At 43.7% G+C, this 17,073-nt stretch overlaps 1 protein-coding gene and 1 long non-coding RNA gene across 2 annotated transcripts; both read left to right on the top strand.

Annotated features, from left to right (window-relative positions):
- Positions 1–306: 306 nt before the first annotated feature.
- Positions 307–3,606, top strand: LOC309528729. The gene is made up of 3 exons (XR_014217890.1): positions 307–426; positions 838–955; positions 3,160–3,606. It is a non-coding gene; the product is annotated as an uncharacterized lncRNA (long non-coding RNA).
- A 9,257-nt stretch (positions 3,607–12,863) lies between these two features.
- On the top strand, positions 12,864–15,242 carry LOC309524755 (putative CENPB DNA-binding domain-containing protein 1). Its single transcript, XM_082209748.1, has 2 exons — positions 12,864–13,173; positions 14,052–15,242. The coding sequence occupies exon 2, from the start codon at positions 14,324–14,326 to the stop codon at positions 15,104–15,106; it is 783 nt and encodes a 260-aa protein (XP_082065874.1). The 5' UTR covers positions 12,864–13,173; positions 14,052–14,323; the 3' UTR covers positions 15,107–15,242.
- The last annotated feature ends 1,831 nt before the right edge of the window (positions 15,243–17,073 follow it).

The raw sequence follows: 17,073 nt of genomic DNA, 5'->3' as shown, positions 1-17,073 counted from the left end.
AGGATTTGCTGAAACAAATTTGGAAATTGGGATGCAGAAAGGGGAGGTATGGGGAAGTCGGTGAAGTAAGGTTTAAGAAAAAAAGATTTGAAATTATACATGTTTGTTTATGTGTTTGTTTGTCTCTATTGTGTAATGTTTGTGTTTATAAAAATTGTGAAAAACCAATAAAAATTCTATATAAAAAAAAACATAAATCATTTCCATAATGACACTGCTATTGAAGAATGGGGAATTCCATGGTGGAATCAGCTCGTTAGGAGTTATGGTTAATGAGAGTAATGTGATGCAGGCTATCATAAAGATATTTGTGCCACAGAATGAGAGATGTGGAATATGAAATCAGGCCACCATGGCAGCCTGATCCTAAGCAGGTTTACTCAGAAGAAAGTTCATGGTGTTTGGATGGGACTATCTGCCTTTCTGGTAAGAATGCTTAAGTTTACAGCTTTAATTTGCTCGTTTGTAGTTATGCAAAACAAGTCCAGGCTTATGCATCACATAAAGGCCATCATTCAATATGGTCCAAACAAACAGTGGAAATGCTAGATCTGCAGGCAGATGAATGACTTGGGGAGGCAATCCTTCTCTGTCTATGAGTGGAAGAAACCCAACTGTTTCAAGATGAAGGTGCTTGAAGGTTCAATGCAGGAGCAGTTGGTGTCTGTGCCATGTTTTCCCCTGACCTATGTTAGCTGGAGGGTGGCTTTTGCCCCAAATCATAGAGAGCTAATGTCTCCACAGAGCATACCTCCTCTGCCGTGGCCCCAAAGAACTATGGATTTTACATCACCTTAGCCATGCAGATTAATGGTTATGTCATTCATTGTCTTACAGTATAATGATATCAAGAAGCCTTGAAGCTGCCACTATCTGTATCTGTATCTATCTGTATCTGTATCTATTGCGCATTGAAGAGGTGATAAAGTCCCATCTGAATCCTCCAATAACAAAGGTAAGGTCTTGTTAGTAAAATAAAGAGTAAAATAGGTTCACGAGACCTATCTATTTATTCAAGCTTTTCCAGCTGAATGTTTCCTGGTTATGATAACTGTTATATTTTATTGTATTTTTTTAAATAAAAAATTATATATGGAATTCTTTTTGAATTGCTGTTGTATATTGAATTCTCATATTGCACACCACCTGAGTATTATTTTAATGAGAGGCGGTATATGAATATTTTAACTAATAGTAATAAATGAGAGTAATAAAATCACACTTCAGCTGGCCTTCCAGAGTGAAAACATATAATTCACTGGGGGAGATAGAAGTGCCCTCTGGAAAGAATAGTGGTTAATTATTCATATTGCTGTCTTAAGCCCCATCTGCGTATACGTTTAAAGCAGTGTGCTTGTAACATTTTTAACTGTCATGGCTTACCCCAATGAATCCTGGGAATAGTAGTTCCGTAAACTTGCTGAGAGTTGTTAGGAGACTCCAATTTCTCTCACAGAGAAAGGTAAGGTAAAGGTAAAGCAATCTCTGACCATTAGGTCCAATCGTGGACAACTCTGGGATTGCGGCGCTAAACCTCACTTTACTGGCCGAGGGAGCCGGCGTACGGCTTCTGGGTCATGTTGCCAGCATGACAAAGCTGCTTCTGGTGAAACCAGAGCAGTGCACGGAAATGCCATTTACCTTCCCACCGGAGTGATACCTATTTATCTACTTGTACTTTGATGTGCTTTTGAACTGCTAGGTTGGCAGGAGCAGGGACTGAGCAACGGGAACTCACCCCATCGCGGAGATTCGAATCGCTGACCTTCTGATCGGCAAGTCATAGGCTCTGTGGTTTAACCCACAGCGCCACCTGCGTCCCGCTCTGAGGGGAATAGAGGTCTCCTAATAGCCCCCTAAAGAGACAACATCACAACCTCCAACATTTCTCCAATGAAAATAAGGATGTCCTATTCCATAACAATACTAGTAATTTTATTATTTATACCTCACCAATCTGACTGGGTTGCTGCAGCCACTCTGTGCAGCTTCCAACATATATAAAAACACAATAAAACATTAAACATTAAACACTTCCCTATGCAGGGCTGCCTCCAGATGAATTCTATAGTTTGTGTAGTTAATTCTCCTTGGCTCTGGGGCCGCATAACTCCATACCCTCTAACATTTCTCTGATGAAAATAGGGACGTCCTAAGGAAAAGCAGGATGTTGCAAGATCAAATCAGAAACCAGGGTGGCTTCTGTAAATCCAGGACTGTCCCTGAAAAATAGGGACACATGGAGGTGAGGGGAAATATTTCACCAGGCAAGGCCTTCTTCCACCTCCCTTGCCCCACCCTCCAGTCTCTGCTTCTCAATTTGTATTGTATTATTTTATGCACTGTGGCTTGCCATTGTTTTATTGATTGTAGTTTAGGAATTATTTATTGGAATTGTTAAGAGTAGATTTCTGTTTAATTTTTATATGCTGATATCATTATTCTATACTATTCTAATGATTGTTGAATGTTACTTTATTTGATGTAGGTTGCTTATTTTAAAGCTATGTTTTATTATTGCATTTTTGTATTGCACTAGACTGTTATGATGGGACGCAGGTGGCGCTGTGGGTTAAAGCCTCAGCGCCTAGGGCTTGCCGATCGAAAGGTCGGCGGTTCGAATCCCCGCGGCGGGGTGCACTCCCGCTGCTCGGTCCCAGCGCCTGCCAACCTAGCAGTTCGAAAGCACCCCCGGGTGCAAGTAGATAAATAGGTACCGCTTACCAGCGGGAAGGTAAACGGCGTTCCGTGTGCTGTGCTGGCTCGCCAGATGCAGCTTGTCACGCTGGCCACGTGACCCGGAAGTGTCTCCGGACAGCGCTGGCCCCCGGCCTATAGATGTGAGATGGGCGCACAAACCCCAGAGTCTGTCAAGACTGGCCCGTACGGGCAGGGGTACCTTTACCTTTACCTTTAGACTGTTATGAGGTTTACATTCTTTGTTTCTTCAGCTTGTAAACCGCCTTGAGTATTGTAAAAATGAAGGATGTTATACAAATTAAAAGTGATGATGATGGTGATGATGATGATGATGATGATGATGATGATGATGGAGGGTCTGCCACAACCTCCAGGATTAATTGGGGGATAGCAGTTACTGCATAAGGTGGAATGATATTGCTTTAAATGTATAATGCATATGGGATATTATTTCACTAGATTTGCCCAGAACCGTTTCATGGCAGAGAACAAGCAAAGGAAAACAAAACCCACCATTAAAATGGCTGACCAGGAGATTAATTTGCGCACTACACTTTGGAGAGAGAGGGTTTCCTTGGAACTGTGGCAAGGGGTGATGAAAGGATTACAGCTCTACTCCCATCTTGGTCCTGATGTCTATTACTCACCCTTCCAGGGCTCTTATTTAAAGGGGGTGAAAGACGCAAAGCCAAACAATGCGTTTAACATAATATGTCATTTTGGCCCTAGAGCAAACCTTTCTCCATGTTGACTGATGTGTTACTTTTTTTACTGAATTCAAAAAAGAAAGAAAGAAAGAAAGAAAGAAAGAAAGAAAGAAAGAAAGAAAGAAAGAGTACCACAACTGTTGGACCTATTAGAACTTTGAGAATTACTTCTTTCCCTGTAGTAATATATGCCACTCCATATGAGTCATTCTTCAGATGTGAGACAGGAGGCATTGTAGTCAAACGGTTGAAAAGCCCAGCTTGATGGATCTGCAAATGGCAATGTTCCTTGATGAACTTGGAATAACTTTGACTGTTATTTAAAGTTACTTAGGGGTATAAAAAGCAGGCTTCATTTTGTCTTCTTGCCATCCATAACAATATTGTAGCACAAAAGAACTGCCAATCAGAGAAAAAGACCAGACCATTTCCCCCCTTTAGTATGCAGCTTTTTTCCCAACATTACATCAGATAACAATCTACTTTCCATTTAATCCTCACCAGCTAGCTTTATATCTAGGGTGTTATTAAAAGGCGTTCTGCATTTTATGCTTCACAGACAAGCAGCCCAAGCACTGAATAGCATAGTATTGGCAGGTGAAGAAGGTCTAAAGAATAAAATTAATTCAAGATAAGAATCAGTGGGCTTTGGGCAAACTGTTTTGCAACTCACAATTTTGTGTGTGTGTGTTCTGAAACTTAGGAAATGGCAAAAGTTTCCTCATATGTACACTGGCAAAGGTCCCATCGTTCCCCCTTCTCATGGTGTAGGGAAGAAGAAAAGCAACTCAGTTCTAGCATCTCCCCATTGCCATTAAAAGAGAACAAGCAAGGCATTCATGATGAGCACCTCTTTTTCTAGAAAAATAGAACTGCTCAAAGAAGCCCAAGCCAAGGCTTTCCTGAAAAAAACACCAGTCCCTATTTCAGGGGAACACTTCATATTTTAAAATAGTAAGCCGCTTCTGGTATCTTGGTAAAAAGGTGATATATATGGACACATATGGGGATGCTGGTGGCGCTGTGGTCTAAACCACTGAGCCTAGGGCTTGCTGATCAGAAGGTCAGTGGTTCAAATCCCCGTGACGGGGTGAGCTCCTGTTGCTCAGTCCCAGCTCCTGCCAACCTAGCAGTTGAAAAGCACGTCAAAGTGCAAGTAGATAAATAGGTACCACTCTGGCGGGAAGGTAAATGGCATTTCCATGCGCTGCTCTGGTTTTACCAGAAGCGGCTTAGTCATGCTTGCCACATGACCCAGAAAAACTGTCTGCAGACAAATGCCGGCTCCCTTGGCCAGTAAAGTGAGATGAGTGCTGCAACCCCAGAGTCATTCGTAACTGAACTTAACTGTCAGGGGTCCTTTACCTTTGCCTTTATATGAACACATGAAATAAATAAAAGAGTCAGAGCTGCACCCAACAAACTCATGGGCAGCAGCGAGGGTGCTCAGTGCATGCTTAAGTTCATCCCCAAAACGTCAGCAAGACTAAAGTTCTTGCCTTAACTCAGGGATAGTCAACATGGTGACCTCCGAATATTGTCAAACTACAATTCTCATTTTTCTTGGCTTGACAATTGCACTGCTTCAAATAGAAGCAGGTTGTTCTCTTCGTCTGGAGGCCATGGTAGCTGCAGCTGGAGGACTGACTTAAGAAGAAGAAATGTGAGTATTTTACCTAGAAGTCCGCTTACCACATTTGGTAGGTGGTGTTGCGACCAAGCATCAGCCCCCAGAGTGGTCTGGTCAGGAGTGGAGTTTGATGCCCTCCTTGTCACTGTTTGGCTGCGACACTGGGTGAGACCCTGCCCAGGGGCAGCCCTTACTCTCCAATCAGCACTAGTGGGGGCCATGACTGCGGGAAATTTAAGCCGTGACATGGCTGAAGACCATCCTCAAGCACCGCTCGCTAGGGCCATGCCACTACTCCAACAGGGACCCCTCAGAGTGCCCCTGTAGGGCTCCCCTTATTGGTGGTTTACCCTTAGTTGGACTCTCAGCAGATGGGCGGGAGTTGAGATATAGGCTGGCTTCACCCAATGCCTAAGCCAAACTACTCACATGTGTAACCTATTGTGGCCTATTCAAACCCATAAACCAAAATCCCCTTGTCCGTGTGTTTATCCAGTAGGGAACTGCCGGTCACAAGGCCTTGGGAACTAAATGCATTATCAGTGAAATTATTGGTTCTCTAAGAAGAAAGTGAAAAGGAATGAGGAAATAACAAAACTTAAGCATTTGATTATTGTTTGGATATACGTAATTCTAACTACAAGTCTAGGAGTTATTTATTATCTAATATGCAAACAAGTTGAACTGAACACACACATTACTATCCAAAAACAAATGTATCTGGAAATGGGAAAGAAAGCAGGAGGAGACCTGACTCACCTGATTCTCGCTTTGGGACCATATAGAAGGATTTCATATGCCCATCAGATATTGTTGAACTCCAGCTCCCAACAACCCCAGCAAGACCAGTTAATAGTTGGTGGTGATGGGAGCTGTAGACCATCAACACATGGAGCAAATGAAGTTGCGGTAAACTATTTTAGTGTATCTCATTCTCAGCTGCTACATAGTCGCTGCCATTTTGATATGCCTTGGCATGTTGTCCAGCTCATAGCTGAGCACATAAAAGATCATGATGCCCATAGCTTTTAGATACAAAGAAGACTGCCTCCTATATATTAATCAGAATGTCCACCGTTATCCAAGGGTATCCTCTTTAATAAACATGCACTGAGGCAAAGCCACAAGGACAAGCAAATATGCGGTTGTGGGATTTCCATCTCACAAGGGCAAGCAAATATGCCGCTGTGGGATCCTCATCTCCTGGAGACTTGCCCAAACAGCTTCTAGAAGCATTATAAAGTCTTTTTTTATTGTTGGTCGTAGCTCTTGGTCCTGCATGTTCTGCCAAGGTTGAAGTGTCCATGCCAACTGTTTTAAAAGAGATGCTAACCTCCCTGAAATCTTCCTTGTGTTGTCTGGTCTGAAAATTAACTCCTGAGACCTTGTTGCTTGTAGCAAATAGTCACTCATTAGCACACCAACTGGCAGGTGGTACCCTAGGAAGCAACTTTTACCCAACCTGCTTTCCCTGCCTCCTGTATAAACTTTTCCAGTTGTTGTTCATGCATTAAACCAGGACTGGGTTTGGGTTTGATGAGGCCCTAAGCTACTGACGGTAATGGGGCCCTTTATATGTCTAGCTGTCCTTTGTCAACAACAAATTGTCCCTGTTTTTTGTGTTGAATATATGATATATGGTAATTTGTGGACCTAATAGGTATCTAAAGCCATTTGCACATGCAGAATGTAGGCACCCTATATATAGAAATGAGAAAACCAGTGATATTTTAGGGAGCAGGCTAGCAGGCGGGGTCCAATACTTACATCATAGGAGCCTACGCAACACAAAACACTATTGCTGCTGTAGGTTTTATTTTATTTGTTTTTTTATCTTATATTTTGGAAATGTATATCCAGGTTTTTTCCTTTAATTTTTTGCCCCCCCCCCAAGAGAGTGGGGCCCTAAGCTATAGCTTGTTTAGCTTATATGTAAATCCGGCACTGCACTGTTAGGATTCATTCCCCCGTGTTGCAGTCATGGGATTGTTTTTATCACATGACGGTGTATGTTTTCATTCCACATTGTGGGAAGTGACGGAGACAGGATGTTTTTATTACTGTGTTTCCGTGATGTAGGATTTTCGTCCTTTGCTCTTTCTCTTTGCTGTCTGATTCTGAATAGGAAGGAGCTGAGTTACGATGCTCCGAGTGTATATATGTAAATAAAAGTAGTATAGCAAAACAAGCTGTGCTACTGAGTCTGAACTGTGACTGCCTATACTCTGCTGATCCTGGAGTGTGCTGATGCCTCTTAGTATCAGTCACTGTGATGTTCAGGCTGGAGAAATATTTTGAATCTCCTGAACGAACGACCAGGACGGAGAGAACATGCCAGTCGGGCATGTGTCTCTGCCGGACTCCTGCTTATGTGTAGGACCTCCTGACATGCACATGTTGGACTTGGATCATACAACCGAGAAACAGGGTGCAGAGCAACTATCAAGGGCTTTTAGGACCCTCCTGCTACCCCTCTTAATATTCTGCCGCCTCAGTGGCAGATAACACAGGAGTGTTGGATGATAATCATAATAATAAACCCCAACAAACAATCATGACATCTCTGGGTTTGGAGGCTGCTTTTGTCTTAACATAGTGTTCTATATGTGCACTTCATTGATCACTCTGGTAATGTTCAATGAAGGGCATAATTGAAAACCTTAAGTAGTCCCACTTTAAGGCATTAACACTTGCAATCGCAAAACTGTTCTGTCAATACTTACCATCTTGCGGTGCAGATGGAGTACCTAAAGTATAGAGAAGTGGGGAGTTTTGAAGGTAGAGCTTTCCCCATCCACATTTCATTAATAAATCGCTCTGCACATTTTTATAGATGACTCAAGGGCGGCAGGACAGGGAGGATCTCAGAGTGGCAATTCACATGGAAAAGGTGGTGGTGGATATTTATCTTAATCATGCCTCATCAGGAAAAGCCGAACAAGTTGAACTTATTCCACTTTACTGTGTCCTTTTTGATGTGGTTCATCAGGGGAGGTAATTTAATTTTGAAGGATCAGGAGCTTGGCTAGATAAGTATGCCCCTAGGTGTTTATTAAAATAAAAATCCAGGTGAATGGAAGTTCTTCTGTTAGAAGTCATCTAGGTAACGCTACATTGCCACAGTCAGCTGCTCACTCTCTTTCGCGTTCATTCTCCCAAGCATGCATATTCAGAGTTCATTTTCACTGATATCAACGGGGCATACTTCTAGCCAAGGTTTGCAGATGGTGTTCTAACATATTCACTTGCGAAGGAGGTGGCCTTCTTTATTTATTGATTATTATTTTTCTTAAAAAATGTATTTATCACACTCTTCGGCTGAAAAAGGCCCCCAAGTGGTTATACCCTGCTGTCAGGCGTACAATCCTAAAATGCCTGCTAAAAGCTTCTATATTCCATCAGGCTTATCTAGGTAATTTCCCCCCTATTTTTTCTTTTTTCCTTTTATTTAAGATTTTCTTGTTTTACAGAAGTATGTGTAATATCTCTCGTATTTTTTCCATGTAACATTTTTACAAATCCATTTCATTTGTTGAGACATTAGAAGGAGAAAAAAAAGGGGGTGGGAGGGGGGAAGATGGTGAGGGGTGGGGTCGGGTGGCAATGTTTCTATTATGCTTAATGTATGTAGGGTTTGGTGTCAGTGTTGCTTGTGCTGTTCATTTGTGTTTCTTTGCTGGTGAGAGAGGTTGGGGTTGGACTAGGGTGTGGTTGTTTGTTTGTGATTGGCTGTGGTGATCTTTGTTTTCGTGTGTGAGTGGGGCGGGTGGGTGTTTTGGATCAGGTTAGCCATATTGATTTGTATGCTGTTGGCGGATTATTGTCATTGCCTTGTTGGGCTGTGTATGTGATAAAGGGGAGCCATACCAGGGTAAAGGCATCTTCTGTTTGTCCCCATGTCAGTTTCAGTATATTGGTTAATTTTTCTAGTAGGGCTGTTTCCCATACTATTTGGTACCATTGGCCCATGCTTACTCCTGACAGGTCTCTACAGTGTCTGGTTATGGTGTTTCTGGCTGCTGAAAGTAGGTGGTTTATGAGTTCTTTGTGGTGTAAATGGGCATTGTTGTCTTGGGAGACGTTTAGTAGGGCCAATTCTGGGGTGATGTCTAATCTAGGTAATTAAGAATTTGTTGTTTAGTTGATTAGTCATGTCTGACTCTTCGTGGCCCCATGGACCACAGCACTCCAAGCACTGCTGTCTTCCACTGCCTCCCGCAGTTGGGTCAAACTCATGTTCGTAGCTTCGAGAACACTGTCCAACCATCTCGTCCTCTGTCGTCCCCTTCTCCTTGTGCCCTCAATCTTACCCAACATCAGAGTTTTTTCATAGGTCCAAAATAGTGAGCTGATTTCTGGTTGTCATTTTTTTTAAAATATGCTTTTTATTTTATGGTTTTATGTACATGCCTCTCTCCACTCCCCACTGATCAACACTTGTGCAGTCGCAGAAATGCACACTGTTTTCGGCGCCGGAAGGGAGGTGGGCGCAGGGTGGACAGGGGTATGGCGGGCGTGGGGCGGACTTGCGCATGTCCCGTTGACACATGTGGTGGCAGAGAATGGAACTCCCCATGTATAAAGGTTCCCCTTTATAACTGTTGCCAGATCTCACCCCAAAATTGGCGCCAATTGTGGTGGCACTTCTCCATCACTGGTGAAGGCAGCAGGGCAGGTGGGGCACGTCTAGGCATGCCGCCTGGGAGCTTTTGCCACCTGAGGCAGCTGCCTCAACTACATAATGGTTGGGTTGGCACTGACTGTTCTAAACAGCTCTGATTTTTTTGAAAATGAAAAGTGTTGTTTTCAAGTGTTGTTGAAGCTTTTTTAATTTAAATAAATAAATTTCTGACCTAGTTTTTATTGATTAGCATCACCAACATTTCCTGAGCATGTCTTGGTCTCTACGGATGCCCCAGATAAAGGGGAGTGATTGGTACAGCCTTCTTTTGAGGTTCCTCCCTTTGCTTTCTTCTTCCTCGTTCTCTCACAGGGCAGGGCCTACCATTTCTCCACTTAACAAAACTGCACAAAAGTAGCGCTTCAGAAACTTGTTCTGTGCAAGGTGTACCCCAAGAAGCCATAAATATGCAGCTTCTAATGGTTTCTTGTGAGACAACTGCTCTCCACAATAATGTTTAGTGGTACCTTTGGGATACGAAGAGCAGACAGGTACAAATCGTCACACTTTTAAAAATAGATTTAATGAGATTGTTCCTAAAATCCAGAGCAGCACCGGATCCTGCTTTATTTCCATGTAACAGATGTTCCTGGTGAAACAAACAAGCTATAACCACAGGAAACAAAACTATGTTTCACACTCTGTGTCAGTGCGCAATGCAGAAAAGAAAATTTGTTGAGGAGTTCAGTGCTGAGGAACATTTTCTTGTCACCCCGTCAGCCCTTTGAAGAGCTGGCATGATCTTTTCATACCTTCATACTTTGAAATAAACATATAATGGTATAATAATCCTGGGAAAAGAAAGGGAAGCAAACTGATGCCTGAAGGAGGGTATATTTATAAAAATACACTGCCCAATCTCTTTCCACAGTCTGTCTTCCTGAGAGGCAATTGCGGATGCTTCAACCTCAAAAAGTTCTTCCTCAAAGCTTTAGTTCATATAGGGAGGTGTGTGTGTGTTTAACAAAACATCCATACGTTATTTTACTTTTCACCTTTTGGTGGAATAATGCCTAGTTATTCCACCTGCCCCTTCATTGATATTTGTTTTGTTTTGTTTTATTGTTTATTTTATTTTTATTGTTCTATTTAGATGATCCACAAGGTCCATTCCAACTATGATTCTATAGTTCTATGATCCTTTTGAAAAACTGCTTTGAGGTTTTGTTTCAGACAAGTGAAATGGCTTCCAGGAGAAATCTCACCCAGGCATAGGAGCCAACTCCTAGGGGCCGAGGTTCTTTCGGTCCCCCAAATAAAATATTTGAGGGAGCCAGGGCCCCCTCCCCCAAGTTAATGTGCAATGCCATTCAAATGGTGTGTGTGCAACATCTGGGGGCAGGGCTTACCTGGCCCCCCAATATTTTATTCAAGTTGTCACCCCTGCACCCAGGCAAGATGGAAGGCGTGGACCATGGCAACCTTGAAATTAATAACTGGGAGGATATGTGATTACATTTAGATTATTATTTTTTATTGCTCTTAAATAAAGCGCAACTGGATGCCTTTATCTGCCCCGGCTGCAGTAGTTGTTTATCTCTTTGACATCTGATGGGAGGGCATTCCACAGGGCAGTCGACACTACCAAGAAGGCCCTCTGCCTGGTTCCCTGTAGCCTCACCTCTTGCAATGAGGGAACCGCCAGAAGGCCCTCGGAGCTGGACCTCAGTATCTGGGCAGAACAATGGGGGTGGAGACGCTCCTTCGGGTATACTGGACCGAGGCCATTTAGGGCTTTAAAGGTCAGCACCAACACTTTGAATTGTGCCCTGAAATGTACTGGGAGCCAATGTAGGTCTTTCAAGACCAGTGTTATGTGGTCTCGGCGGCCGCCCCCATCACCAGTGTAGCTGCCGCGTTCTGGATTAGTTGTAGTTTCCGGGTCACCTTCAAAGGTAGCCCCACATACAGCACATTCCAGTAGTTCAAGTAGGAGATGACTAGAGCATGCACTACTCTGGCAAGACAGTCTGCAGGCAGGTAGGCCTGCATACCAGATGAAGCTGGTAAACAGCTGCCCTGGATACAGAATTGACCTGCGCCTTCATGGACAGCTGCGAGTTCAGTATGACTCTCAGGCTGTGCACCTGATCCTTCAGGGGCACAGTTACCCCATTCTGGACCAGGAAGGCCTCCACAACTGCCCACCTCCTGTCCCCCCAAAACAGTACTTCTGTCTTGTCAGGATTTAACCTCAATCTGTTAGTTGCTATCCTCCGCCCTACCCTATCAGTCTTCACAGCCTCAGAAGGCACCATAACTCTCCAGTGGTTTGATTTCAACCCCAAAGGCGCACTCCTCCATCATCTCACAATACAATAATCTAACAATCTAATATAAAGTGCATTGTTTTATCTTTCTTAAGCTTGCAAGTCTCAACTTCTTTGGGAGGCATAGAAATGTAATAAATAAATAAATAGATAATCAATATTCAGGAGACTCAGAGTGGTGCAGAAGTTCCAGCGTTCAACCCTTTCAGCAAAATCCAGAAGATGGTGTTCTGCAGAAATGGTTGGACTCCATTACCCATCAGTTCAGGCTTCATGGCCAGTGGAAGTTCAGGGTTTATGGCCAACAATATCCTGAGGGCACCACTTTGGCTCCCTTTAGCCTAACCCCTGGGCTGCAACTGGCGGGGATGGGGGAGAGGACCTTATTGGCGGTGGCACCCCATCACCAAAGTAATTGGCTTTCTTTCTCAATTAGTCAAGCCTCTTAACCTCAGTGCTACTGGTATGTCGCAAATCTGTAACACCTTTTCTGCTTTTAGCATTGGTTTCCTGTTTTGTGAGATTTTATTCTCACTGAGTCACAATCTGCTTTCGAAATGTACAAAGTGGAAATCACTGGTCCTGCTAGCTAGGGGTGATGGGAGTTGAGGTCCAAAAACAGCTGTTTGGGAAACCCTGTGTAGACAATCCTGAGCCACATGGACTAATGGTCTGGCTCAGTGCTATTTTTCTAGAAAAAGAGGTGCCAGAACTCACCACAAGCATCTCCCTCATTATCTTAGAATGGCAATGGCACCCACCTGAGAGGCGCCGGAACTCACCTGAGAGGTGCCTTAACATACTTTGTTTTTGTTTTACTTTTACAGGTACATATAAATATAGGCAACCAAAATTACAAAGGAAAATTCCCTAATACAGTGGTACCTCACAAGACGAATGCCTCGCAAGACAAAAAACTCGCTAGACGAAAGGTTTTTCTGTTTTCGATTTGCCTCGCAAGACGAATTCCCCTATGGGCTTGCTTCGCAAGACGAAAACGTCTCGCAACCTTGTTTCCTTTGTCTAAAAACCGTTAAAACCAAGGGTGCTTAGCTTGAACAGCTGCAGTTGCGACTTGACTTCGAGGAGCAACTGTTAGCACGTGGTTTGGTAGCCTTTTCTCAGACTTTGCTCACTTTTGAAGCTTTTCCAAAACTTTTCCAGAACTTCTCTTGCATCCATTTGGTAAGTTAAACTTTCAAAACTTTTTTGGGGGGTTTTGGATTTTGGGTTGGGGTGTTTGGGATTCAAGGACTTGGTGTTGTGGGGGGGGGGGGTTGCGATAATCTGGGAGCTTGTGGGCCTTTTTGGGGAAATTTTATGATTTTCTGTGACCATTGGGCCAGGTTGTTTTTTTTTTTTTGAAATTTTTTCTGAGTTTGAATTTCTGAGTGCTGGCTGGCTGGGGAACAGTTGGGGAGGTTTCTGCAGGAATCTGGGAGCTTGTGGGGCTTTTGGGGGAATTTTTATGATTTTCTGTGACCATTGGGCCAGGTTTTTTTTTTGTTTTTTTTGAAAAATTTTCTGAGTTTGAATTTCTGAGTGCTGGCTGGCTGGAGGAACAGTTGGGGAGGTTTCTGCAGGAATCTGGGAGCTTGTGGGGGTTTTTTGGGAATTTTTATGATTTTCTGTGACCATTGGGCAAGGTTGTTTTTTTCAAAAAAAAATTTCTGAGTTTGAATTTCTGAGTGCTGGCTGGCTGGAGGAACAGTTGGAGAGGTTTCTGCAGGAATCTGGGAGCTTGTGGGGGTTTTTTGGGAATTTTTATGATTTTCTGTGACCATTGGGCAAGGTTGTTTTTTTCAAAAAAAAATTTCTGAGTTTGAATTTCTGAGTGCTGGCTGGCTGGGGGAACAGTTGGGGAGGTTTCTGCAGGAATCTGGGACCATTGGGTGGGGGAACAGTTGGGGAGGGGTTTGCAGCAGTTGGGGAGGGGCTGGGGGAGCAGTTGGGGAGGGGTTTGCAATTTCTGTGTTGTGGGTGGGTGGGTGTCTGTGGGAGCAGTTGAGGTTTTTTTGAAGACATTGGTGATTTTTGAAGCTTTTCCAAAACTTGTTTTGCAGCCATTTGAGGTTTCTGAAGACTTTGGTGATTGTTTGTTGAAGCTTTTCCAGAACTTCTCTTGCATCCATTTGGTAAGTTAAACTTTTAAAACTTTTTTGGGGGTTTTTGGATTTTGGATTTTGGGTTGGGGTGCTTGGGATTCAAGGCCTTGGTTCTGGGTTTTAATTTCTGTGTGGTGGGTGGCTGGGTGCTTTTGTATTTTTTGGATTTGAAGCACATCACTGATTTTTTTTTCTGTTTCTGAGTTTACGAAGGTAAGAGCTGTGCTGCCATGGGACCTAAGAAGACTGCTGCTGCGGTGGCCGGCGAGAGGAAGAAGGAGAAGGTGACACTGGAAATGAAGAAGGAGATCATCCGGAAGCACGACGGCGGAATGCGTGTGACGGACATCGCCAGGGAGTACGGCAGGAATCCATCAACCATCGGGACCATCCTGAAGATGAGGGAGAAGATCCTGGTGACTGATGCAGCCAAGGGAGTCACCAGGATCGTGAAGAACCGCCCAGCTGTTCTGGAGGAGGTGGAGAAGTTGCTGCTCATCTGGATAGAAGAGAAGCAGCGTGCAGGGGACACAGTGTCTGAGGCCGTCATTTGTGAGAAGGCCAAGGCCTTGCACGCTGACCTCATCCGGGAACAGCCAGGAACCTCAGCCGAGCCAGAAGTCTTCAAGGCTAGCAGAGGTTGGTTTGAACGGTTCAAGACAAGATCTGGCATCCACAGCGTGGTCAGGCATGGAGAGGCTGCCAGTTCTGATGTTCCTGCGGCTGAAGACTTTGCAGCGGAGTTCCAGGAGGAAGCAACTGAGGAACGGCTGTCCTCCAAAGAACTGAGGAACATTTGCCTGAAGTGGAAGGATGTGCAGGCTTTTGCACAGCGGCACCACCCTGACAAGCACGTGGCACGTGACCTTGCGAACACTTTTGATACGAGGGTCATGTCGCCTTTCAGGGAGGTGCTGAAAAGGCGGATGAAGCAGCAGACTATGGACAGGTTCTTGAGCAAGAAGCAAAGAGTGGAAGAGGAGCCTTCTTCGAGTGGTCCCCCAGAGTCTTAGAAAATGTACTGTACACTTTGTTGATTTTTAAATGTTTTTCTGTCATGTTTATAAAGTTAATTTATTTTCCCTTCAGTTTTTGAACTGCTCTTTACAGTATGCGTGACTTTAAAGAGCAGTTAATAAACTGTTGTTGTACCAAATTTGGCTTTGTTCGGACTTTTTTTGACCATAGGAACGCATTAATTGATTTTCAATGCATTCCTATGGGATTTCGTGATTCGCAAGACGAAAAATTCGCCAGACGACAAAACTTGCGGAACGAATTAATTTCGTCTTGCGGGGCACCACTGCAGTAATGGGGGGGGGGACTAAAAAAAACCTACAAAAAATATTGAAGTACATGACACAGAACATAAGCAACTATGGGAAAGATAAAAGAAAAGAAAAAGAAAAATAGAAAAAAAGAAAAAGAAAAAGAAAAAGGAAGATGAGCCAAAGCAGGAAAGCTCATCTATTGTACACTTCCATCAAGCTCACAACAGATCATTATTCTTATCAATTATCTCTATCTGCATTCCAAAGGAATCCCTCATCTTGGTATCAGGGAACATTTCTCTATACGGTATCATTCTAAACATAGCCAGATCTTTCTTGTTGATTCCTTGTCCCCTAAATAATTATTTGAACATTCCCATTCTTCTTTCACCAATTTTTAAGGTTTATCTCTTATTGCATCTGTCAGCTTTGCGAGCTCCAAGTACTCCAAGCCTTAACATACTTGAGAGGTGGCAGAACTGGGGGGGGGGGGACGACGACGACACCCTGGTCTGACTCAGTATATAAGACAGCTTCCTATGCTGCATGTGTTCCTTGTTTTTCCATGGATGCCTGACCTCATGGCAGGTCCAACTTCTCCCTGACAATCAGGCACCCGCATGGAAGCTCTGGAAACAACACATAGTCTTCATTGTGTATAGTGGAGGGGATGGCTGCCTCCTCTCTGCTCTCCCAATCCCCAAGGACCACTTGAGCCCTGTCACCTAATAATAATAATAATAATAATAATAATAATAATAATAATAATTTATTACTTATACCCCACCCATCTGGCTGGGCCTCCCCAGCCACTCTACTTGCCTTCCAACAGGATATTAAAAATACAAGAAAACATCAAACATTAAAAACTTCCCTAAACAGGGCTGCCTTCAGATGTCTTCTAAAAGTCAGATGGTTGTTTATTTCCTTGATACTTGATGGGAGGGCGTTCCACAGGGCGGGTGCCACTACCGAGAAGGCCCTCTGCCTGGTTCCCTGTAACCTCACTTCTTGCAGTGAGGGAACCACCAGAAGGCCCTCGGCGCTTGACTCATGTGAGAAAGCTTTCTTATGAGTCTGCACCAAGACCATCTTCAGAATTCGTTACAGTCTCTTCCCTCCTCTCTTCTCTCTCATATAGTTTATTTGTTCATTTCCCCCTCCCCTTTAATCTCCTGCTACATTCAATGGAAGGCTTCAAGCGTGCGCACACCCAACGTTTGGCCTTTAACATTCAATTTCCTTCAGTCTCATTTCACCGGCTGGTGAGCTCCCCAACCATTCAGCTCTTGTTTCTGTTGCTCTACGAAAGTGACAGCAACTTCCCTTTTGGGGCTATATTCCCAGATTATCACAGTAAATGGTAAATGGTATGAGGGAGCAGGGCCAATAAAGTTATGTGTTAAATGGAGCTTGAGGGTTTTCTTGTTATCGCGGTGAGCCATTGTTTTAGAATGTGTTTCATTATCTCCTTCATCAATTACAAGGGGATTTGCTGAAGAGGAAAATAAAGAAGAAGGATCCATAGCAATAATCCATTCCTATTTTCATCACGTGCTATGTGTGACTGCTGTCTGTAATTCACCTCTCTTCATTATTGTCCAGGAGGCTAGACAGATTTCTCACTCCTTACATCGATTTAGTGTGTGTGTGTGTGCGCGCGCGCGCGCGCGAGCACGCACCTGCTGGAAGACACACACACACACACA

Source organism: Podarcis vaucheri (assembly GCF_965113315.1).
Source record: "Podarcis vaucheri genome assembly, chromosome: 1".
In the NCBI taxonomy this organism is placed as follows: domain Eukaryota; kingdom Metazoa; phylum Chordata; class Lepidosauria; order Squamata; family Lacertidae; genus Podarcis; species Podarcis vaucheri.
Note: the sequence above shows the minus strand (reverse complement) of the source record. Positions and strands in the feature narration are given on the sequence as shown.